Source organism: Perognathus longimembris, chromosome 19 (assembly GCF_023159225.1).
Source record: "Perognathus longimembris pacificus isolate PPM17 chromosome 19, ASM2315922v1, whole genome shotgun sequence".
Lineage (NCBI taxonomy): Eukaryota > Metazoa > Chordata > Mammalia > Rodentia > Heteromyidae > Perognathus > Perognathus longimembris.
Window position 1 is genome coordinate 3,282,940 of NC_063179.1, and position 27,170 is coordinate 3,310,109.

The window sequence follows — 27,170 nt, forward strand, 5'->3', positions numbered from 1 at the left end:
CCCCGCGCAAGGACCGGCCTGGCCCTGGCAGAAGCCGTCAGGAAGCATGCCCGGAACGCGACCGCACGTCTTCCAGGAAGGCGGTACCCCCGAAAAGAACACGCGTCGCCGTCGAAGAGAAGTATTGCCGGAGAGGAGCCCCAAAAGCTTCCCCAGGCAAAGCACCTCGCTCTCCACGTCCACTCAGGCAAGGTGGAAGACGACTCAGCCAGTGCGCGTGCGCAGACAGGAGCCGGCCCGCAGCTTCCCGGTCCCCCGCCGAGGGGGCGGGCTTTCCAGGCGGGGGGGCGTGGCGGGGAGCGACGGGGGCGTGGCTTGTTTGGTTCGGATCCCGGCCCCGCCCGCCGCAGGTGTCAGCCCCACCCCGGGCCCGATTTCGCAGCCCGGGAGGAGCCCGCGTCCGCGGCGGCGGCGGCGGCGCCCGGGACCCGAGACCTCCCCTCCCGCCCCTTCCCCGCCACCTTATATGTGGCCCGCCGCGGGCGCCCGGGCATGGAGCGCGCCGCCCGCCCGCGACCATGGAGCTGGCGGAGCCGCACCTGCTGGACGCGCTCGCCTACCTGGAGGGCTTCTTCGGCCTCCTGGGCTTCGTGACGCTGCAGTGGCTGGGCTCGCCCTACGGCCGCTACTCGCCGCAGTGGTCGGGGCCCCGGGTGCCCGCGCGGGCCGCCTGGCTCCTGCAGGAGCTGCCCTCGCTGGCCTGGCCGCTCTACGAGTGCGCCCGCGCGCGCGCCCTGCGCCTCCGCAGCTGGCCCAACCGCATCCTCCTGGCCATGTTCGTGGTCCACTACCTGCAGAGGTAACGCGGGCGCGCGCGCGGGCGCGGGGTCCTGGGGGGTGGGGCGGAGCTCCACGCGCGACACCCCACGCGTGTCCCCCCACGCGCGACACCCCCACGCACAACCCCCCACGCGCCCCCCCCCATCTCCGTCAGACATGCATTGGGATTCGTCTGGAAAAGGCGGGAGACTTTAGCCATCCAGCATGCGTGGGGCACCCGGCTGTAGGAGGGGTGTGTGTGTGTGTGTGTATGTGTGTGTGTGTGTGTTTTCCTTTTCCTTTTCAAGAAAAGACCTTAAAATACAAGTAAGTTTCTCAGGGGGTGATGTGTCCAATCTTTTGGAGCCTTTGGTGCATTTGAAAAAGCAATTGCGTCTGAAGTTCTCAGAACTATTCTGCTAAGTTGGGGGCTCTTTTCTTATCTTTTGACATCGGGCCAGAAAAAAAAAAAAAAAAAAAAACGACGTCGAAGTTTAAGTTATGTGTGTTCGGAAAAACCTGTCCGATCAAAAAGAGCACTGTTCAGTGCTCTCTGGGCACCCGGGGGCTCGCGCCTATAATCTTAGCCACTTTAGGCCGAGATCTGAGCACCTCCATTCAAAGTCAGTCCTGCCAGCCAAGTCCATGAGACTCTTGCCTCGAATTAGCCACCCAAAAAGCCAGACTTGCACCTGCAGCGTAAGCAGGTAGTAGAGTGCTTACCATGGAGCACAAAACCTGAAGGACAGCACCCAGGCCTGGCCCCACACATGAGAGCAATCTATTAAGCCGAGTTATTATCAGACTTCTTGATCTACAGTGGTAGAACATTGCTGCAAATTGAATATCAGTTGGACTCTGCTGTCTATATAATAAGAACTTGTGTCTGTTGGTTGCAACATAAGCTCTGGAATCAGATTGCTAGATGTGTCTACCTAAGTGGAGAGACGTTCTCCAAATTTTGACAAATTACAGACAGCATAGCATTGAGTTGAGGATAGATATGCCATCCTATGCTATATTCGTATCTAAAGAACTTAGCAAGAGTAGTTTTTAAAGATAGAATGGGAAGGATTATGTCAAATATTTCGCAACAACTGTCCTTGGTTACAAAAGTCAGTAACGAATGGCATTGATCCAATATTCAACAAGGAATTGTTGGACAGACACCCTTGCAGAAGTTATTTTGTGTAAGGTTGCCATGCCATTCTACATGGCTGTCGTTCTGTGTGGCCTCCGGGAAGGGGGGGGCCTGCCGCCCCCCCAGTTCTGGAAGGATCTTTCGTGCACACTGTCATCTCATAAACTCTTGGCTTTGTATTTCTTTTCCTTATTAGAACTTGACAAAAGCGACTCCATTTTTAAATCTAGAAACTTTGACCCTTCCCCTTCTGATGAAATCTGCTCTTTTGGTGAAAGCACTCTGGATCTGTCTTCCTGGAGTTGGGGTCGATTGACCCTCAATGCCAGGATGGACCTGTCCCGGTTATGGGTCTGGACCGGTCCCCGGTTTGGGATAGGAGGGTCCCAAGTGGTGACTGAGAATCATTGTCAAAAATTTACCACATCTTAGTCCTGTTCGAATAACAAGGAAGTTTAGAAAGAGCGGTTCTCAGGCTGTTTACCTGGAGCTCATTGCTAGGCGCAGTGTTTGCGTTGTAGAGATGTTAGCTACCATTTTAAAGTATGGGGTGTGGGTCAGCATTATTTTGTTAGGAGTGTACTTCTGCATAACTTTGCCAGGCAACAAGTACAAAGTCCAAAAGGAAGTAATATAAAACAAAACCTAGAAGTGCACTTTTCATGGTACAAGGCTCTGAAAGAAGCAACTGAATAGGAGCTGGTGAGTTAACCTGCATCACTACAGGACAGTCGGCAGAATGAGTCAAATGAGACTGGGGATTCGCTGAGGCCTCTTGTGACCATAGAACCTGTTATCTTCTCCTCATGAACTTGGGGCTCAATTTTCTCTGAGGGATTTATTCAGGTACAATGTATCAAATTAGATCTAACACAAATATTTCCTTATAGATTATTTAAATCAAATGTATCGTTTAGTACCCTGTGACTGGGTTGAATTAAGTGGGTATTATCAAAAAGAACCATAAGAATAATTTGAATGAAAAACTTATGCTGAGAATGTTGCCAAATTCATCCCACTTGGTGGAATAAACTGTTTCTTAAGTTCTTTCAAGTTAATTGCAGTAGCTGTCATTTGTGAAGCTTTAATTATGCCCCAGTCATGTAATTTAAAGAAAAATTAAGGGGGGCAAGAATTTCATTAAGAAAAGGAGCATTGTCCCATCCTGTTGGAAGAACCTGTCCCTAGCATGAAGTTGCCAATCTTTTTGTCCTGATTTGAAAATTAAAACTTTCCGTGTGGCCCACACAGCAGCCTAAGGCTTGTCCCTTGAAACTTAGGTCATACTATCTAGTTTTAGCTTTTAGGGCATTAAGAAAAAGCAGTTCCCATTCGGGATTGGAGACTTGCTCTGGAACCAGGTATTAGAAAAAAGTGAAATTGATTATCTAGGGCCTAGCCCAGGGGCCCATGCTTATGGGCCTAGATACTTGGGAAGGCAAACGTAGGAAGATCCTGATTGGAGGCCACCGGGTCAAGTTATGTTGAGATCCTGTCTTAAAAACCAACTAATAGAAAAGCAAAAGCACTGGCAGAACACTTGCCTCGCAAGCAGGAGGCCCTGAGTTGGATCTCGGGGGTGGGAGGGTGTGGAGAGGGGGCCTCCTCCAGTTGACAAGTGAGTAAGAAATTCTGAAAGCAAAGGCCAGCGGTGCACTCCGGTGGCAGGCACCCTCGAGCTTCTCCCGAGGCAGTGCCCGTTTTCAACAGGGTTACCAAGGAAAAGATGTTGTTGTCGTCGTGATTTTTTTTTCACGGACTCATTTTGACTCGGTTACTCATGTCTGAACAGCAGGAAAAGGGCTTTACCTCTGTCATAAGCTTGACTCCGAATCCCTCTAGTTTTCTCTGTGGTACCTAGGAGATCTCTCGAGTCCCTGCGCGTTCCTCCTGCAGAAACCTGGCTTTTTGCTGTGGAAAGCTGGGGATTCCATGTGGATTTCCAAAGAAGGCGTCTCACCCCAAGCCCGTGCTCCCAATGCTCATTCCCACAAATCAAGAACGGGTTCTTTTGAATTCATGCAAATAACTGTATTGTCATAAAAAGATAAAATGAATGCCGTTTTTGGATATTTGAGGAACCAAGTAAAAGGGAAGAAAGCAAATGTGCCTCTGCTCGCAGAAATATGCTTTACCAAACTGCTGGAAACTACAATAAGAAAGAATTTCATATAAATCTCGAAGACAAAAATATTGGCATAAAAATAATGATGTTTTCAAAGAAAAAGGCACAAAGACCTCTAAATTTTAGCATGCAGTAGACCTTCATTCGTGCTAGTCTAGGCTAGTGGTTTGATGAGCCTTGGGGCTCTTCCCTCACCTTCTGGAACTTTCCATGTGCCCCACTGGTCTTGCTATCTGTCGTCTGACTTGGAGCACTTTTTAGAACCATCCCCATGAGTCTTACTCAACTGGGTTTAATGAGGATCCAGCGCTGGGAGTGTCTTAGAAGATCCCTGCCTCAGTAGTTATTGAGAGAGTCCGGTGATTTCTCTCTGTCTGCAGCATTTTTAAGATTCTTGTCATGACTGAAATCACATGAGTAATGTCACATTGGATACATTTTATATCAACAGTATAGTCATAGTGGCACACACCTGTCCTCCCAAGGACTCTGGTAGCAGAAGCAGGAAGATGACAAGTCTGAAGCTAGCATGGACAGTCTCACACAGACAGTGTGAGACTCTATTTGTGGCTCAAGGGGTATAGTGCTTGCCTAGTTCAGTCCTTAGTACCACGAAGGAAATAAACACATAAATAATATGTACATGAAAATACAACTTTTAAAAATGGACAATCAAAACTGGAGACTCGGGGCTGGGGATATGGCCTAGTGGCAAGAGTGCTTGCCTCGTATACATGAAGCCCTGGGTTCAATTCCTCAGCACCACATATACAGAAAATGGCCAGAAGTGGCGCTGTGGCTCAAGTGGTAGAGTGCTAGCCTTGAGCAAAAAAGAAGCCAGCGACAGTGCTCAGGCTCTGAGTTCAAGGCCCAGGACTGGCCAAAAACAAAAAAAAACAAAACAAAAAACTGGACACTGGTGGCTTGTGCCTATAACCTCAGCTACTGCGGAGGCTGAGCTCTGAAGCCAGCCCTACAAGAAAGACGAGGACGCCTGTAACTCTCTTATGTGCGATCAGCTACCAAAAAGCTGGAAGTGGAGCTGTGGCTCCAAGTGGTAGAATGCTAACCTTGAGCAAAAAGTGGCCCCCAGGACACCACCGAGAGAGTTCACGCCCCAGAACTGCGTTGAAAAATGCTTTCAAGATGTCCCATCAACCATGTGCTGGTGGTTCACGCCTGTGATCCTAGCTCCTCAGGAGAGCAAGTTCTCAGGATGGTGATTTGAAGCCTGCCTGGGCAGGAAAGCCTGCTGGACTCCTATCTCCAGGTAGCCACCAGAAAGCTGGAAGCAGAGCTGTGGTTCGAGTGGTAGAGTGCTAGCTTTGAGCACAAAAGCTCGGGGACAGTGCCCAGGCTCTTAGGTCAAGACCCAAGACTGACACACACACACACACACACACACACACACACACACACACACACACACACACACACACCCTACAAAAGATGTACTATTACTTTGTTACTTAAACTTTTTCCCTGTGTAACTCAACCTGCCAAGTGCGTGTATCTGATTGGCTGAGGATGGGAGGTGCAGCCTCTGGGAATCCGCAGTGGCCTCTTACCATGTCGAGGAGAGGACCTCACTGAGGACTCATGGCTTGGGAGGGCCGGGCCACCGCCTCTTGGCCGAGATGCCGCGGGCCTGCGGTGGTGCGCGTTGTGGTGGGGCAGGAGCTGCGCCCCCCCCCCCCCCCCCCCGCCCTCCGGGAAGCAGCAGAGAGCAAGCCGTCCATGTGTGGGCACTTGAGAATGTTCCAGGTCTCACCTACAGCGCTGTCCAACTGGCGCACTTCAAAGTTAATTCGACGTCTTAAGCCTGTCTCTAGAACTTTGACCCGGGAACCCTGCCTTCCGACAGTCATGGATCTGCATCCTGGGTCATTGTGAAACAATTCATGTATTTAACTGGAGTGCTAACAAGAAGCAGATACCTGTGAGAAGAAGAGGAGGAGGAGGGAGGAGCAGGAGGGAGAGGGGGAGGAAGAATGGGAGGGGGAGGCTTCATTTTCTGTTCAGACCTAGTAAGATAAGCAGTTACCTTGAGAAACCATAAAGCTCCCTTCCCCAGCCGTTTCCGGAAGGTAAGGAAGAAGGTTCTTCTGTGGTGTGGCGTTGAGCCAGCGAGGTGGAAGCCTGCGGGCCCGGCTGGAAGGAAAGCCAGGCGGAGGTAACGGACTTGGGTTTGATAGGAGATGTGGATGTGACCCCGATTCCGAGTGACATTGTAGAAATCACGGCAAGGAAGCCAGTGCCACGCACAGACGCACAATACACGCTCGCCGGGTGACCTGGGCCAACTCAGACTCAGTGACGCGTGCGTAGCCATCCTAAGGCTTCCAGAGAAATGCTTTAACAGCTCATCTCAGTGGCTGAGTCAGGACTGGGAAGAAAGTTTCAGTCTTCCCGGAAGGACCCGCTGTAGAGCTGAGATGGGGCTAGCGATGGCGGGCGTGCTGAAGAATCTGATCTGGGGTTGAGAATAAACACCTCGGGCCGCGGGAGCAGCTCAGTGGTATGGGCCTTGCTGTGTTTGTGGGCTAGTCTTGAGGTCTGAACATTTTTGAAACTCCTTGTATAATCTTACTGAGTACAGTGTCTAGAAAACCTAACGGCTTAAACGTGAAAAACCATTCTGGCATTCCATCGGTGTTTGTGTTCCATCCTCAGATAAACTTGTAAATATATTTTTCTTCTAGTGACAGAAAATTGATCACACAATTTCTTTGCAAAAGAATCATTCTTCACCAACCAACTTCCACCTGCTCAGACCCCTGGCATCCTTTTTCCCTGCACTTTGTGCTCCCTCTTCGGAACCATCCCACCCATTCATTCTGCATGGCAAAAATTCCGTTCTGCGTGCACAGTTGTTTCTCATACAAAAATAATAAATAAAAGAATGAGTGAATAAGTCGTGGTGCTGCATGCCTGTAATCCCAGCACCGAGACAGGCAGATAGACACAGGGGATCCCAGATTTACAGCCAGCCTGGCATGCATTGTGAAGCCCCGTCTCAAAAGCTTAAAAGAAAAGAAGCAGCATCCTGAAAGTGGAGTTGCCCTGGGTTGCTACGTAGGGACAGGTGTCTGGCCTCCTCTGTGTAGGTCTGTTTGTACTTGGAGGAAGATTAAATAAGACATTAGCAGATGATCTTAGACATCACACAGCTGTCTCTGTCACACTATCAGAACAGCAAAACCCAGGCAAGAATAATTGCCTACTAATTTTGAAGATATCTTCATTTTTATTTTGCCAACACACTTAAAACTCGTGGATTTCTCAGACTTACTAAGTCACGTGAATTAAAAGAAGTTTGAGCTCACTGACTTTCACAGTTTTAGTTCATTTGAGAGCTCATTGAGCTGTAAACCAATTTTCATGGAATCCCTCGAAGAATTCTGCAGAGTCTGCACAGTGCATGGCGTGCACACAAGGTGACGCGCGTGCCCGTAAACACCTTCCATCTCTCACCTCGGAATCTTAGCCACAGGACAGAAAGACAGTGATGGGAACTTGCCGGTTTGTTAAGAGGATTAAGTTTTAACTATCTATCTGACAAAGTGGACCAATTTAAAACAAGGTTCTCATTTTCCCCAATACATAATTTTAAAGGCTGTTGTCCAAAGTTTGGGACAAACCAGTTCCTGCCAGAGTTTGGTCTTTCAACCCTTCCTTTGCCATTTCGTCCTTTTTTTCTGTCCTTCAGGTTAATACCAAATAAATAAATAAAGTATCTTGGCCAAGTGTCTACTGCTTTATGTCCTAGTTCTCCTACTTTACCATGTGATTTCTCTCTCTCTCTCTCTCTCTCACACACACACGCACACACACACACACACACACACACACACTTACACCCATTTTTCCTGTCTTGTAGAACCTCCATACTGGTTTTCACAGCGGGAGCACTGGTCTAACTGGTCTATATTCCCGCCCGCAGGGTCGGAAGGGACCCCCCCCCCCCGGCCTCCCTCACCTGCACCCTCCCCCCATGGCTGTCATTCCCCTTGCACGAGATGGAGTCTTCATGTCATCTTGACTCAAAAGTTCCTTAGTGGCTAAGTATATTGAATGTTTCTGCATGTATCTGTAGGCCATTTGAATTTCTTGTGAGACTTGTCCATTCAACCTGTCTGCTAATTGATTCACTGGAATCATTTGTTCTTTTGCTGTTTAGTTTTTTTTTTTTTTAGTTTTTTATATACCTTTGGTATTAATCCTTTATCTGTTGAATAGCTGGCAGACATTTTCTCCCATCCTATGAATTGTGACTTGGTTTTGGTTGTTGTTGTTGTTGGCGGTGTGATGTGTGTGTGTGTGTGTGTGTGTGTGCGTGTGTATGTGTGCTATGCAGAAACTTTAACCTAAGATACTCTCCTTTATCAATTTCTGTTCCCCTCCTCTGGGCAGTTGGACTTCTATTTGGAAAAAAAAAAAAGATGTATTTGAGTCTATAACTTCCAGGGTTTCCCCTCTGTTTTTCTATATTAGATTTAAGGTTTCAGATCTTAAATTTTAGCTCTTTCATCCAGTTGGAGTTAATTTTGTACAGGATGAGACACAGAGATGTAGTTTGGGTCTCCTGCTGATAGTACCCAGTTCCCAGCACATTTATTGAAGAGGTTCTCTTTTCTCCATTGTACATTCTTGGCCCTTTTGTCAAAAGTGAGCTGACGGTAGCTGCGTCTTCTAGACCAGTGCTTTTTGACTTGCTGCAGCACCCGTGGTGTTTGCTTGTTTGCTTGACTGCTAGACTCTGCATGTTATCAAACACAGAGTCTTTGTAGTCCAGGGACAAAGATGTTTCCTACGCAGAAGACAGCATCGGTTTCCATTGTGCCTAAGTGACTAATTTATTAAGCAGCCATTTGACCCGAGTTGGTAATACTTGGAAAAGAACCAGGGTGGAACCCTACAATCGCTTAGTACCAGCGAAAAACCTCCCAGCCAACCTGGCAAACGTCACAGTGCCCCCTCGTGTGCCAGGGCCCAGGCGGAGGGGGGCGTGGGCGATGTGAGGCTGGACAGGTGCAGGGGAAGGTGGAGCACAGGGAATCCACACACGGGGGGGTGGGGGGGAGAGGGGAGGCGCCCACAGAGCAGGAGCTGTCCCGTAGGCCCTGTGCCAAGCTACCAGAAGGCACGGGAACGAGACCAGGCCGTGCCCTGGCAAGCCGGAGCCCGCTGCGATTGTGCCGAGAGGAGAGAGGCCGGTAGGGGCCAGGGGCAGTTTGCCTTCTCTGGAACGGATGGCGTTCCCAGAACCATCTTCATCTGCCCTGCTGGTTGTCAGGTCTGAGCCTGAGGTGAGACCAGTACACCCCTGCCTGCCACTGTTCACGCTAGTGGGTGCCCATTGCGTGTGTGGTGTGTGTGTGTGCGCGTGCGTATGCACGCGCGTTGCCTTGTGGTACGATAAGAAAAAGGAGGAGTCACATTTTGAGGGGTTGAGTCTTGGAGTCTTTATGGAAAGCCCTGCGACTGCATGGTGGACTCCAATCGCGAGGACCAGCAGCCAGCACGTACACCTACCACAGTCGGGAAACCACGCCATGAAGGCCGGGGAGGGAAAGAAGAGCGAAAACAACACCAGCAAGCCAATTCAGCTCCAAAGGAGAGCCGAGGCGGGACGCATGGAGACCGGGACACAGGGGCGGGGCATGGCGGAGCAGCCTGTACTTGGCGGGCCAGGCCTAAATAGGGCCAGATCAGGAGGCAGGCACTGGACAGACAGGTGTAGTAACCTATCAGCCAAGTCCCCGCCCCTACCTCCAGGGATTAAGGCACGCCCCTCACCCAGGAGGGAGGCCAGGGCTTCGCCTTCCCCCACCCTGAAGACAAGATGCATCCGCCTTGTGGCCAACATGGCGCTGGCCAGACCCAATTGCCTCGTGTCACCCGCACCCATCCAGCTGCCCGTGGAGTCCTCTGTCCTCCAGGCCTGCTCGGAATGGACCCGCGTGTGTGCGTGCGTGCTTGTGTGTCCCTGGGTGTGGCTTCCCAGCTCCTGCTCTACTTTCCCTCCCGCCAAGCAGGTTTGTTTAGTGTTTGCCTGGGCCTGAGATTTCCCCGGGGCTCACCTTTTCCACCGATGGGGTAACAGGGACTACTTGTCCCCGGGCCTTCTCTGTGACCCTTGGCTCTGACTGGCCGGCACTGGGTTTGGACTGGAGAGAGACTGTTGAATGGAACCACAGTTCAGGAGCTCAAAGGCTCGAGGCCTCCGCCTCCTTTCATCTACCCCAAGGTTATACTCGGTCTCAGCGGTGATCCTGTGGGCCATTGGTTCTGCCGCGTCCCTGATTAAGATCCTCAAGCCTCTCCCCTAATCATGGTCTCTCAAGAGGAGCTGGCCTGGGGCTGGGAGTATGGCCTAGTGGCAAGAGTGCTTGCCTCCTACACATGAAGCTCTCGTTTCGATTCCTCAGCACCACATATACAGAAAATGGCCAGAAGGGGCGCTGTGGCTCAAGTGGCAGAGTGCTAGCCTTGAGCAAAAAGAAGTCAGGGACAGTGCTCAGGCCCTGAGTTCACGGCCTAGGACTGGCAAAAAAAAAAAAAGAAAGAAAGAGGAGCTGGCCAGTCTCACCCTTCCCCTCACTTCCCCCGCCCCGCATAAACTAGTTTAGAAGGTAACATTTTAACATATTATTTTAACGTATCCCTTAACATACGCAATGCCTGGCTTACCATTTATATACTTAGTTCAAGTATCGGTGCCTGGACACTGACTCTTCGCTTTTTCACTCAAACCTGGCGCTCTGCTGGTGAAGCCACAGCTCCACTTCTGGCTTGGTGTTTAACTGGAAACAAGAATCTCATGGACTTTCCTGTCCAGGCTAGCTTCAAACTATGATCCTCAGACCTCAGGCCCTAGCTGGTGGTTTCTGATTGGCTGCGAATCTGTTTGACTGTGCTGTTCTTGGTGTGCGTACTGAGAACTCAAGTACAGGAGCTAGCTGAGGGCCGGGCTCCTCTTTCGTGCTGCTCAGACAGGCCTTGGGCTGCCAGTTACTTTGCTTGGTAGAGAATCCACATGGAGCCTTTGGGTTCTGGCAGCCCCAGAGGAGACCCCGGTGCCGCACTGGAGTTCAAGCCTCCCCGTCCTTCCATGGGGATAACCATGGCAGTGTACAGCTCTGATGAGCTTGGGGTTGGTTTGTTTACTTGTGGGAAGGTGGCGTGGGGGTTTTTTGCTTCTGATTTTTATTCGTTTGTTTGTAAGCCGCTCTTCTTCCTGAGTGCTTATAGGATACTTTTGTTTTGCTCGGATACAGAAACCTCCCCTCAGGGCTGAGTGCGTCTTTGTCCCTGAGACTTTGCAATCAGCAGTTGTAGATCATCGCAGGAAACCTATTAGAAACACTATTAGAAAGTGTTGGACACTGTGTTGTGCAGTGTCTGAGCTTGTGAACGCAAACAGAAGGCTGATGGCGCTGCTTCTCCTGGCCGTCCTGGATGCCAGTGGCCGAGCTCCACCGTTACACCTGCCCTGTGTCCCAGGCCCCGGAAGGGTCGCAGCTTCCCCGGGGAGTAAAGACAACTTTGGGAAATGTGAGCCTTGTTTCTTCACATGCAAAGGAGAGAATATAAAATAGCAAAGTTGTAACATTAACAGAGAACACAGTGTCAAACTCAACATGACGCCTCATCTCATTAGCTGGCAAGTAGAACCCCTTTGTAGAGCCCTGGGAACTGCTAATTTTGTATCCTTTGTCTGTTGACAGGACAGAAAATGGATTTGTGACGCAGAATCTGAATAAAACATTTGTGGGTCCAAGTGCTTCATAGTTTCTCTTCCAGATAATGCCCATCCTAAGGGATTTGCGATAGCAGTTGGATGCTTTCCTTTCTCAGAGGCCTAGCACTTGTCTCCCTCAGCTTTATGGAAAGGTGACTGAGAATGAGACAGTGCATGGAGAGCTTATGAATACTGGTGCTGGAGCCTCTCCGGAAGCCCCCAAAATCCAGACTGATGATCAGCAGACTTTCTGGAAAGGACCGGACAGGCATGTCTTAAGCTTTGTGTGTCAAGATATTTATAATGAGAGAAAAATAAGTCAGGTACAACGTGGTGGTGCGTGCCTGTCATCTTCTCTACTTGTGAAGATCAGGAAGAGGAGTGGGAGACAGGGTGTCAGGACAGGAAGAGGGATGTCGGGACCAGAAGAAGAGCAGGAGACGCGGGATGTCAGGAACGGTAGAAATAGAGCACACTACGCGCAGAGTGAGAGACATATCGAGATGCCCACCAATCTGTTCTTGTTATCTAGAATCCTGCCTTGACTGTGGGAGAAGTTGATGAAAATGTGCTGTCCATGGTCTGTGTTTCTTAGAACCCCAGGCTGCCCTCATATAGAAACTGTGTTTTCAGTTATCCATTTCTCAGAAAGTTGTGACATGTAGCCTCAAAGTCCTAGTTAATTTGTGACATGTAGCCTCAAAGTCTTCATTAGTTATCCATTTTTCCAGAAATTTGTGGCATGTAGCCTCAAAGGTCTTCTTCTTTTTGCATCTCCCCCCCCCCTTTTTTTTTTGCCAGTCCTGGGCCTTGAACTGAGGGCCTGAGCACTGTCCCTGGCTTCTTTTTGCTCAAGGCTAGCACTCTGCCACTTGAGCCACAGCACCACTTCTGGCCTTTTCTACATATGTGGTGCTGAGGAATCGAACCCAGAGCTTCATGTATACAAGGCAAGCACTCTTGCCACTAGGCCATATCTCCAGCCCCTACCTTTCCCTTCTTAGTATCCCATCCCATATTGGATGTAGGGGGCATTTTACCCAAATCTCACGAGTATTCATGTGGCATGCCTGAATTCAACCAACTCATGTAGTGAAAATAAGCAGACAAAAATTACATTTGTACTGAATGGGGAACTTTTATCTCATCATACCAATGATAATAGCTTGCCAAGCATCTGCCAAGTCCTGCGTTCCATCCCGGCACCTGCAAATAACAAACAACAAACAATGGAATGGAGAATCCTGCTGTTGCTTTGCACCTGGGTGTGGAGGCCTGTGGCTGTAATCCTAGCTACTAATAACCTGGATATCAGGACGAACCACTGGACATCAAGATGAACCGGTTCACGACCAGCTCTGAAAAAAAAAAGTTTACAAGAGTACATCTCCTCCAGTAAAACTCTGAACCGTGTGCCTATCATCCCATCCAGTGGAGAAGCATAAATAAGAGGCGTGCAGTTCAAGCCAACACCAAACATGAACGCAAAACTTTATTTAAGAAAAAATAACAAAAACCAAAATGGCTGATGGCATGGCTCAAGTGATAGAATTAAGAGTGCCAATTGCAAGGCCCTAAGTTCAAACCCTAGTACCAGAACAGAAACAAAACCAAAGAAACATTCTATTAAAGAGCCTTTTCAAGATGTTGTAAGCTTGGCCTATTTCAAAGACAATGGGCTGCACAGGAGTGTGCGCCTGAGGTTTTCCTCAAGCCTCTTTTTCTAGGCTTGGCAAGTCAGGAGGACTTCACCGGCCAGGGACAGAGCAGGGGCCTGCCTGGAGGTTTTTCCTCGTGCCTCTTTTCCCACCATTTCAGGACAGAGCTGGGGTGTGCCCTGAGGTTCCCTTGTGGGTCTTTGCAGCTAATTCTGAGTCCAGTTCTGCCTTTTCTAGAATTTTATGATTGAATTCAGTTTATTTCCTGGGCACACCTGTAGGTCGAATTCCTCTTGGATAAGCTTGTTCATCTGCACCTCTGTTTCATCAGCCTGTGGGATTCATTGGCCTTGAGTGGCTCATTAGGGTTGTTTTCTACCTTTTTCAGGTGTAGAAGATTTATAGTGGCGTTCCCTCTTTCAGTATATGACACACTGACATCTAAGGAAAAAACTGAAATGCAAACGAAGTCTTGCGTCCCTGTTTTCCTTACAAGTTTTGAAGTTTGTGTTTTCTCTCTCCCGCTGGTTGGTCAGGCACACCTAACGCGCGGTGGAATGATGTACTCAGCCGCTCCCAGCCCCGTGGCCTGGGCCGCGGCCCAGGCTGGGCTCCAGCGTCTGTGTGTCTTCATTCTGTCCTTTGTGAAGTGTGGGTGACAGTCGTCCCATCCGGAGTAAGGGCTCCGGGTGGGGGTGCTGGATGGATCTGGATGGGTGGGGAACGGTGTGTTTATGACGGGTGATGTGACAGTGTACCCCAAATCCTACTGTGCAGCCTAGAGTGGGTTAATGGTTTTAGGACCATAGGAATGTTTTTTCTTTTTTTTTTATTATTAAATTTTATTGACAAAGTGTTACGCAAACGGAGTACAGTTACATCATAAGGCAGTGAGTACATTTCTTGTCATATCTTGCTCCCGGACCATAGGAATTCTGAGAGCCTGAGGAAGCCTTCGGTTTTCTCTGCAGACTTGGTGTATGTTTCATGTTCTGTACAATTACAACCTTGGCTCGGAACACAATGACGGTCTATTATTAGAACATGGCTCATTCTACATAGAAAATCCTGGCTTTAGCATAACTGGGATAAATCAGTAATAGCGTGAACTAAGGATGACAGTGTGCAAGAATGGGTGATTATAAAGAGACAAAACTGGGCACTAGCAATCCTAGCTACTCAGGACGGCATGGTTCAAATGAACAGAAAAGTCCAAAAACCCCATCTCTAAAACACTAGGCAAAATGCCGGGCTGCAAGTGTGATGTACTTGCCACCAGCCAAGCGAGCACAAAGCCCTGACTCCAAACCCCTGCGAGGGTGGGAAAAGCAGACTGCAGCCTTGTGCCACGCACTTCTCTTTGGGTTAGCTTGTGCCTTGTTTTCTTTTTTTTTTTTTTTTGGCCAGTCCTGGGGCTTGAACTCGGGGCCTGAGCACTGTCCCTGGCTTCTTTTTTTGCTCAAGGCTAGCACTCTGCCACTTGAGCCACAGCACCGCTTCTGGCCGTTTTCTGTATATGTGGTGCTGGGGAATTGAACCCAGGGCCTCATGTATACGAGGCAAGCACTCTTGCCACTAGGCCATATCCCCAGCCCCTTGTGCCTTGTTTTCTAAGGACCTTGATTTTCCCATTGCTGATCCGAGGAGGGAAGCCGACTTTGCTGTTCTCCTATGTGTTGGCGTTCATCTTCTGTACCTACAATGGCTACTTGCAGAGCAGATACCTCAGCCAGTATGCGGTGTATCCTGAGCCCTGGGTGACCTGCCCCTTGTTTCTAGCAGGTGAGTGGCCACCGCGTCGTGCTCCCTACCTCTCACAGACGGACACCTTGATTGGCACGCCCGGCACTTTCTAGTTAGAAAGCCTGCACCACCCAAGGCAGAGAGCAGCAGGGGTCCCGAGCAGCCCGGGCCGGCTTCAGGCTGCCCGGCTGCGTTTCAGGGTCCCCCACCCCAGACACCTACACACAGGATGACTCAGACACAGCCCCTGTGCTGACCCAGGACGCTCCGGTGGCCCTGAGAGTGGCCAGCTGGGATGGAGAGGCTGCCCCCCCCCGGGGCACCTGGGCACCTGTCCGCTTGTAACCTAAGAGTCCTGCAGCTTCCTGTACTACCTTCTGTAACCCGAGAATGGGTCGGAATGGCTCACTTTCCAACCATGCCAGTGGACTTTGGTTAAAAAAAAGAAAGAAATGAGGCAGTACATTTCTGCAAAGTTGTGATTTTCCAAAAGACTGTATACCAATGCGTGTGACTTGACAGACCTTCTCCCAGTTCTAACTGTAGCCTTGCAGAAGACGGCCGTCTTCCGTCCCTAGGATCTGCAGAGGAGGAACAGACTTCTGAGCTCTGTGGGGAACTCAGCTTAGGCGTTGCCTTTGGTCCTGTGGGGCAGGCCTGGGGCCTCACAACCATCTTCTGAAAGGTTGCACTGGCCCCGACTACACTGGCTTCTTAGATCTCACCGCTCACTAACCGTTACCATCTTGTGTTTATCCTTAGGTTTTGTTTTGTGGTTATCGGGCATGGTGATAAACATCCACTCGGACCACATCCTGAGGAATCTCAGAAAACCAGGGGAGACTGGATATAAAATACCCAGGGGTATGTACTAAGGAGGAGCACTGTCTCTGAGTTCCATTGCGCAGTGCTTGGCGTGGTCCTCCCCAATCACACAGTACAATGTCCATCAGTGCAAGTGTTCGGGGTGAGTCACTCTTGCGACTGTTTTCTCAGAAGAGAACCAGTTCTGACTCTCGGGGTAGTTATTAAGCACAGAGGAGAATCTGGGCTGGGACATAAATGTTGCAGGAGGAGGCACTGCTCCTTCTGTCCACAGTGCTGTGATAGAAGAGGTTACCTGATAGGCCCTCCCCCGACAGCTACCGACACACAGTCTTATTTAACGCATCAGTGTGCCTTCAAGACATGAAATGATCGTCGGAGACAAGCGTGAGTGAGTGCTAGGCTCCCCGTTCCCCTTGTGGAAGGTGTGACCAGTAGCACAAGCGCATGGTGGAACGCGCCACACAAAAACCGCAGCGAAGACAAGGGAGCAGGACCCCCACGAGCCTCGGGTTACTTCATCCGTGGTCTGCGCGGCCTGGAGTCCACGGAGTCCGCCCCGGAACGCTCAGCCCTGCTCTGAGGAGAGCCGAGGCGTTCCTGCCCGGCTGCTGACGGGCCACCCAGCCCTGGGGAGGCGGGAGAGACGCCCCTTGGGTGCTGGGCTGAGACCTCCGCCTCCTGCAGCTGTCAAGGGAGCCAGGCCCCGCGGGACTAGCAGAGTCCAGGGCCCGGGCCCTGAGAGCAGAATGGAAGTATCCTGAAAGTTCCAGAAACCGTGGAAGTGGCCGAATGAGGAGTGAGGGCCTTTGGGGGAGAAGGGAGGATGGGGGTCAGAGTGAGGCCCCAAGAGACCCAGCATGCAGGAACCTACCTGCTGTACACGGCCAGACCCCTGCCGTCTCCTGACACTGTCTGCCAAACCTGACGGAAGCACGAGAAAGACAACACACGCCAACGTGCACCGGAAGAGGAAAGAGGCGTCCGCAGCGAAACGAGCGTGCCTGGCAGGGCACAAAGCAGAGGATGGTGGGGATCCAATGCCCGAGCTAAAATGTGCACGGGATGGCTGCTGCATGGCCGGGCACCAGCGAGAGCCCGCTGCCCGCCGCGGCCGGGACGACTGCGCCCCGGCCCGCAGCCGGGGTCACCGCCTCCCGGGGCGGCGCGTCTGCAGGGCGGCCTCCGCGGGGGGACTGCGGCTTTCACGAGGTCACCTCTCCTCGGGCTGAGCCCTTCATGCTTGAGTTGTCGTGAGACCAGAGAGAGACGTCTGCACGCTGCTGGAGTTGACGTTGAAACTGCTTTCGTACCTTGAGGGATGGCCACTTTTTGGTTTTTTTTGTCTTTTGTTTTTGCCAGTCCTGGGCCTTGAACTCAGGGCCTGAGCACTGTCCCTGGCTTCCTTTTTGCCCAAGGTTAGCCCTCTGCCGCTTGAGCCACAGCGCCCCTTGCGGCCTTTTCTGTGGATGTGATGGTGCTGAGGAATCGAACCCAGGGCTTCGCGCGTGCTAGGCGAGCACTCTACCCCTGAGCCCCATTCCCAGCCCAGGGTGGTCACTTTTATACCTTCCAGGGTGATCATGTCTATAGCTTCAGGGGTGATCGTTTTTACAACTTGAAGGATGGCCCCCTTCCCCGCCCCCCACTCTATCCACAGCCAGTTCTCAGCTGCTCAGACTGTGCTCACTTGGAACTTGAAGAGCTCACACCTGGCCCCTCTCATTTCCAATCCCAGAGCCTCCCCCCCCCCCCCCCGAGGGCCACCCCCCCCAGACCCGCCTCCCGTCCTCCCTCTTCACCCTCCCCCGGACCTCAGGGTGTGCCGGTCACTGTTGTTCCATCCCTCCCTGCGTCTCGGGTGCTGGGCTGCCCCCTCACCCTTCCGGGAGCCCCGTTCCCTGCCGCTGCCCCTGAGCCCGGGTTCTCCTCCCCTGCCCGGCCCCTCCCAGCCCCTCACGGCTCTACACTTGTCTGCTAGTCTGGAATTCATGGCTCGAGACAGGGAATGGGCCGCTGGAGCGCCTACCGCATTGAGGAGGCTGTTCTAGAAAGGGCATTTCTTTCCTGTCGGACCGTGTGACTAAGCTAAGTGATTGTTCCTTCCAGCTGGGTATCCCCTGTGCCTGCTTAGGTCTGTCCACTGGCCCGTAGCCAGCCAAGTGGTAGGCGGGAGACCTCGGCCGTGACTGCGGACGTGTGTATCGGGCGAATAGACGGCACTGGCCCAGCGCCCTGGGGTTTGGGAACTGAAGCCATGATGGGGTGTATATGGCCTTGATGAACATTTCTGAGTGTCTTTTTTTCATAGTTGAATTTATGTTTTCCAAGTAGATGCTCCTATGTCTCGGGGCAGAATGTCTGTGGGTGCCACCGTGTAATCAGTGCTCCGTCTCGCTGTTCTCGTCTTAGGAGGCTTGTTTGAATATGTCACCGGAGCCAACTACTTCGGGGAGGTGGTGGAGTGGGGCGGCTTCGCGCTGGCCAGCTGGTCCCTCCAAGGCGGGGTCTTCGCCTTCTTCACGTTTTGTATTCTCATCACCAGAGCAAAACAGCATCACCAGTAAGTTGCAAAGCACGGAAACTGTGTTCTTTGACTTTAGGATAACATTTTCGGGGGTTTTGTGTTGTTTGTTAGTTTGTTTGTTTTTCCAGTCCTGGGGCTTGAACTCGGAGCCTAGAACCGTCCCTGAACTTTTCTGCTCGGGGCTAGCACTCTGCCACTCTGAGCCGCAGCTCCACTTCTGGTGTTAGGGTGAATAACGGAAGATGAGCGTCTCACAGGCGTCCCTGCCTGGGCCGATCGCAGCCTCCCGGATAGCTAGGATGACAGGCGTGACCCGCCGGCACCAGGCTCTAAAATCTGGGCACGCTAATCTCAACCTGCCCTGCTGAATCCCAGTGCGCTCCTGGCCTTAGCAAATGCCGAGCGGCGCATCGGAGATCCCCCGTGTGGGGCGCCCAGGGAGGAGCCCCCTGACCCCCTCAGTGCCGCTCTTCTCTACCACGTCTCTAGCCAGCGAGCCTGGGCTGCTGGGGGCCGCGGTCGGGTCCCCCCCACTGAGCCGGGGCTTGGATCTGTGCGGGGAGCGAGCCGGGGCAGCCACAGCAGGGCTGCGAACACTGCGTGCAGCGGCCGCCGGGGTGGGGGGTGAATCTCAGAGCCACAGGGGGCTCCTCGGTCCCCAGCACCCCCCCCCCACGCTCGTCCTCCGAGCCGCCGCAGCTGCGGGCGCTGCGGGCACACGGAGATACACGATGCCCCCTGCGGGAAACGGCACGCAGAGGGAGCCAGGCGGGGCACGCGCGAGTTGAGGAGGCGGAAATGCCTGGCGTGCTGACGGCTGAGATCTGTAGCAGGAGCCCCTGCCTCCGTCGCCATTGTGCCAGTGAGCCCCGCGTCATCACACCTACGATGTGTGAGAGCCTGGGAAGGATGGGGAAGGACCAGGAAAGATGAGCGAGGGCCTGGGACGAGGGCGATGCAGAAACGGGGCTGCGCGGTGGAGAGGGCGTGGCTGGGGCTGCTGTGCAGCGGTTTCTGAATTGTCTCTCCCAGAAGGGAAGGTCAGAGTTCTAATCCCCGGTCTCGATGCCTGACCCTTACTCAAAGAGGGATTGTTCCAGAGGCCACCAGTTAACATGAGGTTGTACAGACACAGGATAGGCTGGGTCCAGAATGACTGACAGCTCGTAGAAAAGAGCGGCTCACCCCTGCAGTCCCGGCTACTCAGGAGGCTGACATCTAAGCATCATAGTTCGAAGCCAGCCCGGGCAGGAAAGCCCACGAGACTCTTCTCTCCACTTGACCAGCAAGAAGCTGCAGGTGGAAGTGTGACTCGTGTGGTAGAGGGCCAGCCTTGAGCATAAAACCTAAAGGGGAGCAGCCAGGCCCTGAGTTCAAGCCCCCACCAAGAGGAAAACGAAACATGCGCGTCTGCAGAGTACAATGCCGTCTGGAATCACAGAAATGGGCGAGGCAGAACCTGGGTGGGGACAGCCTCAAGCCCAGGAATGTCTGGGGGCCGGGGGAGGTTCCTTGGAGCCCTCAGGGGCGTGCCCCACCCCCACCCCCCCCCCGTAAGGAAGATGGGTTGTGATTGTGACCCCCACACAATTCAAGGTGCTTTCACCAGACTGGTGCCCACTTACATCAACGGCACTTTTGAAAGTAACATAGTGAGTTTGACTTTTGAAAGCCTCTGAGTTTTCCCTTGCCCAGGGATTTTGTAGAAACCTTGGTTGGGATAATGCCCTGCAACTTTGAACTAAACGTAGACAAGTCTTATTAGCAAATGAACGGAGCCATGCGGGGCCCAGAGCAGAGCCTGGTCCCCAGACTCCTGTGTTCCAGGGTCCCCCGCCTCTTCCTCCGGCTGCCACCCCACGCCTCCCGCACACGGGAACCCAGCCCCTGCGCGTCCGTCAGCACCTCCGGGGAGACACTGGTGTGGAAAAGCAAATAACAGCCCGTTTCTAGCAAAAGATAAATAAAAAAAATCATAGACTTGTTAGAACTGGATTGGAGGAAGACCGAACACGAGCCCATAAATCTGTTGTAAAGCTATTTTCTCTAACAGAAACAGGGAACAAGAAAGTCCCTTTCTGCATTTGCATATGAAACATTCAGAAATAGAAATAAATAATTCTGTTTTCCAAGTGAGAAAGCCTTTGCTGGTGAAACTCAAAGATAGTCTTTCCAGGATTCATGAGTTCAAAGGCTGTTTGTTGTTCACTTGCTATTTAAATTAACTGTGAATGTGGAACAGACTTTAAATCTTGAAGGATTCGGTTTTGTGGAAGTATCCCGTCCTTATTTTAGGGTTTCTTTTTTCTCCTGTCTCTTCTTCTTTTTCTGCTCTTTTTGTCTGAGATGAGCTTCACTGTTGTCCAAGGGCCTCAAACTCCCCGTCCCCCTCCCTCGGCCTTCCCAGTGGCTAAGATTATAGACACGAGCCATGGCCCCTGGCTTGTCCTTTTCTTTCGGTCACCCAGTAAGCCCATCTAATTAAACAATCAAATAAGTTAATTGCAAAGAGAACATTCCATGGGACTCCTTCTAGAACTATACTTACTGTCATCCTTAAAACAATATTGCATGCCAATGACATTCCCTCCCCCCCCCCATCACTAGTGCTTCAATTCCTAAGCGATTGCACTGGTAGGTAGGCTGGATCAGCTCTGTGGGCTGCAGAGACGTGTCTTGTTGAGAGGGCCACACGGTTGTCACCCTCCCCTCCTGGAGCAGCCGCTCCTGCCACGTGGAGCTCTGTGGGAAGTGACAGACCGGTACGGCGTGGGTGCGCTCCCGGTGTGTGCTTGAACCTGGGAGCCAGCCACGGAGGAGCCCCACATAGACGTGTATGTGTACGTGTGCGTGTGTGTGTGCGTGTGTGGTAGTGTTCACCTATCTGATCAGTTTAATGTCGTTTGGAAAACGAAGCAGTGTACCTTGCAGACACCCTAACTTGACTGGGGTCTGGCTCACGAGCTTAGAGTGTGTTTGGGGGACACTTTGGGCTCCCCAGCTCCTGTTCCTGAGCCCTGCTGGTTTATGACCCGGAAAGTACCGACGTGGGCCTGCGATCGGTGACTGATGACATCATAGATGAGCCCACCAGGAAGACCTAGGTTAGAGGGCGTGGGAGGGCTGAGCTGTCTGCGAGTCCCAAAGCAGCGGTGGCTTCGGGAATGATTCGAGGCGCCATCCCAGAAGCAGCGCCATCCGAACGTGGGGAGAGGCGGCGGAACGCGAGCCTGGGCGTGCGGGCCATAAAACCTAGAAAACATGAGTCACCGAGTCAGCCTTTTGCAGGCCTGGCGAGGGAGAACTTCGATTCCAGGGAGAGAAAAACGGGATAAGGCATGCGGTGTGTCCTAGTTACTAAGCTTAAAACGTCACTTTTACAGATGACGTTGACCAACATGCATGGCATACATAAATTGCTGTGTTGAGTTGAAAGCTTTTTGTACAACTACTGAAGGATAGAAATACACACTGTGTGTGTGTGTGTGTCTGTCCGAGGCTTGAAATCAGTGGCTGCACACTGTTCCTGAGTTTTTATGCTCAAGGCTAGCACTCTACCCCCTGAGCCACACCTCCACTTTCTGTGGCTCTCGGTAGTGAATTAGAGTTAAGACTCATGTGGACTTTCCTGCCCCTGCTGGCCTTGATCTTCAGCTCTCAGCCTCCCGAGTAACTAGGATTACAGGCGTGAGCCACTGGTGGCCGGCTTTTTTGCTTGTTTTTTAGTTTTTATTGTTTACTGTTATCCTGAAGGTGATGCTCAGAGGGGTAACAGTTACTGGTGTTTTTCTCTGTAAGGTAACTTCTCAATGCCAAAGAGCAAGCCCAGCATTTTGCACAGGCTGGGCGGGCTTTGTCCCTCTACGCCCCAGCCCTGACGACGTCAGTCACTGACGTTGAGTCACTGAGGTGGATTCGCAATCGTCGTGACCCAACAAGAACACATGGATTACTGAGCAAATGGCAGCTCGTTCCTATACAGCGGCGGCTGTGAAATCTGCCCACGCGGTGACCATACCTTTCCCGGGAAGCCGCTCGCTTCCAGGAGCACAGTGCTCTCTAGACCTGCGTGAGGAAAGTTCCAGGGCCTCCTCCATCTGTGCTTGTCTTGGCTGACCCGCTGCTGCCCTCCCTGTCCCTGGGCCTCTGTCACGTGACTCTGTCGTGGGACCTAGAGGCCTTCCCATCCGGGGAGGGGTGGGGTCTCCTCCCGGGGCTCATTGCTACACTGACGAGCGCGAGGAAACGAGAATGGCTCTGAGCGTCTGCCGTGGTGTAACTCTGGGTCCGCGGGTCACGGCGTTGGACTTGGCATCCTCCTTTTCTGTCTGTGGTCTTGGTGCGCTTCTTCTGCGTGGTTTCCCTTGTGGTTTTCGTCTGGCAGGTCCCGTCTGCGCCTGTGGAGACGCGCTGGCTGCTTCGTTTTGCTCTCTTTGGAGCCGGGGGTCTGAGTGTGGACCGCAGCGGACACTTCCAGATCTGGCCTCAGCACACCTCTTCGTGTTCATGTCACCAACTCAGTTGCCGGCCTTCAACTGGCATTTCTCCAGGACGAATTGTGTGCCTTTAGTGACAGAATTCACGTCAAAATGGAAAAGTCTGCCCGTGTTCCGATAAGGGTTGAGTTATGGGTGGCACGGGCTGACCCTGAGCCGGCCCCCAGGGCCACCCACGAGCCTGGTGCCCGGCTGGCTGTCTTCCCGAAGACCTTGGGACGGCCGAGGCTCGCTGTGGGGCCGGCCGAGGCCGCGCAGGGTCCTCCGAAGGCCTTCGGGCCGCACCTGCCCGTCCCATCCCGCCCGGCCTGGGTACTGCCCCGAGCGAGGAGGCCCGGCCCGGGCTGACCCTAGGGCCCATCCTGTCCGCAGCTTTGCCGTGGAAAGCGAGTCGCCGGCTCCCCCGCCAGTGGGTGGGGTTATTGGTGATGTGACGGAAGCTGACTCCCCCGTGAAAGGCCCAGGTCCTCAGTACTGCGCTCAGCAGGCCCGGCCGCAGTGGCACGGGCCTCGGGGACAGGCTGCAGGGGCCGCGGTGGTTGGAGGCCAGCATCGAAGTTCGTGAGACTCCAGACATGGCTGCTGGCTCAGCCGTGGGGGAACGCCGCATGGCCGGGCAGCGGCGCGCGCGCAGACGCGAGACGCAGCCCGGGAAACCCGCAGGGCCAGAGGGACTGGGCGTGAGGCTCAGGGGCCGCCCCGCCCTTCATCCCAGCACCGTGGGGGGAGGAGGGCGGGGTGGGGGGGATCTCATGACGAAAAGCACGTCACTTCAACAGGTGCCTTATTGACTCTGTCTTCTTATTTTAGGTGGTACCTGGAGAAGTTTGAAGATTACCCGAAGTCTAGAAAGATCATGATTCCCTTCCTGTATTAAGATGGCGGCTCCGGCTCCCCGCTCCCTTTTCCCCTCCCCCCCCCCCCCCCCCCCCCCCCCCCCGTCCCCAGGACTCTGCAGGATGGCTTCTTCCGCTTAGTTACAGGCAGGCGAGTCAGGCTGAGCTCCAGTGGGAGGAGCCCCGGCCCCCCAGGTCAGCTTCAGGGCCCGCTTAGTCAGGCATCTTCAGCCGTCACCGATGTCCCCAAGGAAGAACACGCGTGCACGCTCTCTGGAGACCCAGGCCAGCCCGGCTGCCTTGTCCGGTGGCTGCTACTCTGATCATTCAGCAGGGAGACGGTGGCCCCCTGGGGCCGGGCAGAGGTGTCCGGCCATTGGCCTGTCCCGGCTCTTGCCCAGTCCGGCTTGCCAGGCGAGGTGCAGGAGAGAGCGGGCTCCGGACCGCCTCTGAAGAACAGGGGGTCCCCCGTCACGGTGGGTGGAGGAGAGGGAAACCGGGGCACGCCCGCTTGGGTAGTTTACTTGAGCGAGTTATTAGACTTCCTCAAGGCTTTGCGTTTAACCGAAGCTGATATGCATGGTGATGATTTCCCGTGCCTTAGCTTTTAAATTTCTACTTTTTCTTCCCTTTTATTCTTCTGAATTTGGTTATTTCTCCAAAGAGAGCTGCATTAACTTATTCCTGGCAAGTATGATTTTGGGTTGAAGACCGTGCGTTCCTTGCGTTTAATAATGACCTTGTGATGACTCTGGACGATCTCCAGGCTTAGTGCTTCGATTTTGCTTTGAGCTAGAGACTTTTTTAGGGAAATAACTTATTTTTAAGATGATGCTTTCACTGGGGAGATTGTATTTGAAGATGTTGTTGTCCTTTGTGTGGATATAGCAGATTGTTTTCTATAAATTTTCCTCCGGCTGGATTTTAAGTTCTCTTGAGGGCCTCAAGAATGGTGGCCTGGGACAGGCACCGTGGTTGACGCCTGCGACCCCAGCTACCTGGGAGGCAGAGGGGGAGTCTCGGGACCTGAAGCCGGCAGGGCTGACTCACAACCAGGCCGGTGTGCCAGAGGGGCCAGCTCTGAAGGAGGCCCAGGCAGGGGGCCCTCCATCCCGGGCTCATCGGGCTCACTGTGGCCTCAGGCCAGAAAGTGAGAAACCCGGAAACACCGAAGACAAAGGGCCGAGAGTGCGGCTGGAGTGCTAGAGCACTTCCGTCCAGTTCCTGAGGTCACTTCTCAGTACCACAAAGCAAAGAACAAAAAAGAAGACTGAACGCTTTTTGTAACCTTGACAACCACTTTTTTTTTTAATTTTATTTTTTTGCTGGTCCTGGGCGCTGAGTGTCCCTGAGCCTCTTTGTGCTCAAGACTGAGCGTTCTACCACTTGAGCCTCAGCACCACTGCCGGCTTTTTTTTTTTTTTTCCTGAGTAGATTATTGGAGATACGAGTCTCATGGACTTTCCTGTCCAAGCTGACTTTGAACCGAGAGCCTCAGGTCTCAGCCTCCTGAGTAGCTAGGATGACAGGCGCGAGCCACCGGTGCCTGATTAAAACCACTTCTTAAAGTGTATTCCAGTTTCGTTTGCTTAACTCAAATGTAGCAACTTTCTAAGAATTTCTTAGCACACACGATTGCACCAAGAGGCCGCGTTGTGACATTCTCCACGTGCCGATAACTCAGTCACCAAGTCCTCTCCCTGCATTCCCTTATCTGTCTTCCCCCCTCCTCCCCCTTCACCTAATGGGGTCAGGTTTCACTGGTGGGTGTGAAGTATTTGATCATCCTCACCACCCTTGCCCTCCCCTCCCCCTCCCCCGGCACACCCACCTGATACAGCTCAGCTGCCCTTCAGGCTGTGAGAGCATGTGAGAGCCAACGCACACAGTGGGTCCTTCTCAGTCTGGGGTGCCTCGCTGAGCGTGGTGACCCCCAGCTCCAACTGTGCGTCCTGCAAGCACATCACTCTCATTCTTCCTTACGCCCACCGTCCACGCGTTCTTTATTCATTCACCAGTTGATGGGCTCCTGCGATCGTGCCACAGCTGGACTATGGAGACCTGTGCTGCAGAAAACAGAGCTGTTATTTTAAAATTCTCTGCAGGGCTATTTTTCTTTCGTATGTCATGTTCACTGAATTTCTACGCGTTCTTGCTTTGCTTGATGCTGTTACCTTCACTCCTTACCGTCGGTAGCTGCTCTCCAATTAAAACCGTCTTCTGGTTGCGTAATTGGAATTCTTCTTTGATGGGAATATTGCCACAGTGCTTATTGTTTGGCTTGTGTTTCGGGGACAGAGCCTCAAAAGGTGCTTGTCAGGGGCAGCCCTGCAGCTCGACGTGCAGTCCAAGCTGACCCCTCCTGCTGGCGTTACAGGCGTTCGCTAGCACACCCAGATGCAGTTCTCTTTGTGTCAGCATTCATCCGGTAATCATTTGCTGATCCCTGCCTTTGAAGATTTCAATGACGTTTATTTTAATTGTCTTTAACAACATAATAAATGGATTTTTTCAATTTAGTGAGTGGGTGTAAATTATTTTTTTTCCAATCACCACTGTGGATTTCATGTTTTTTCCTTTGTCTGTTTGGCTGGTTTGGGGTTTATTTGGAGGGAGGCACGATCTTGCTATGTGGTACAGGCTGGCCTTGAACTCAAGACCTTCTTCTTTCATCCTCCCAAGTGATGGGATTGCATGTGTGTGTGACTTCACTTGGCTGTGAAATGTTCTTTGTCATGCCGATTATTTCTGAAAATTTCTTCCCTTTACTGTCTAGAGTTATTTGAAAAGGAAACTTGCTCTCTAAAAGTAAAACTCCCTGAGCCGGGCTCCCGGGCTTTGAGGTGTGCCGTTGGAAGCATGCGGTTCACGGTGGATTTGCCATCCTCTTGTGTCCAATCACCACCTGTTCCCACCGCCCTCCTTCCCAGCCCCTGTGGACCCCTTGCCCATGGGCGTGGGCACGGGTGGGGCGGGGCGGGGGAGCGTCAGGAGGGCTGCGTATGCCCGACGTGGGAGGCCCTGACCAGGGCTGACACCGAGGGAGGGGTACCCTGAGCCTCTCAGCGTGACGGCTGCTGTCCACCGGTGACAGCGCTGCCGGAAGCCACAAATCAGCTGCCTTCTTACTTCCGGGGAGAAGGCCAGACTAGGAGGGGGGACGTCTTTCCTATAAGGCAGCACGATCCTAGGGGGAAAAAAAAACCACCTGCCTGTCGACCCTTAGGGATTCTGTTGCGTGATGGCTGGTCTGCTGCTCAGGGGGTGCCTAGGAATTGCCTGGTGTCCCCCCCCCCCCGAATTGCAGAATTTACTC

The 27,170-nt window shown here is 52.6% G+C and overlaps 1 protein-coding gene across 1 annotated transcript; it reads left to right on the forward strand.

Annotated features, from left to right (window-relative positions):
• The first annotated feature begins 426 nt into the window (after positions 1-426).
• On the forward strand, positions 427-23,904 carry Srd5a1 (steroid 5 alpha-reductase 1). The gene is made up of 5 exons (XM_048368352.1): positions 427-799; positions 15,043-15,209; positions 15,933-16,034; positions 18,408-18,558; positions 23,829-23,904. Exons 1-5 carry the CDS (start codon positions 519-521, stop codon positions 23,893-23,895), a joined length of 768 nt encoding a protein of 255 aa, XP_048224309.1. The 5' UTR covers positions 427-518; the 3' UTR covers positions 23,896-23,904.
• The last annotated feature ends 3,266 nt before the right edge of the window (positions 23,905-27,170 follow it).

What these genes read in the sequence shown, in the direction of transcription:
- Srd5a1 (XM_048368352.1), top strand. Translation starts at nt 519, where the DNA reads ATGGAGCTGGCGGAGCCGCACCTGCTGGACGCGCTCGCCTACCTGGAG. An exon ending in GTGGTCCACTACCTGCAGAG is followed by an intron (nt 800 to 15,042) that starts GTAACGCGGGCG and finishes TTGTTTTCTAAG; the next exon opens with GACCTTGATTTTCCCATTGC. An exon ending in TGGATATAAAATACCCAGGG is followed by an intron (nt 16,035 to 18,407) that starts GTATGTACTAAG and finishes TTCTCGTCTTAG; the next exon opens with GAGGCTTGTTTGAATATGTC.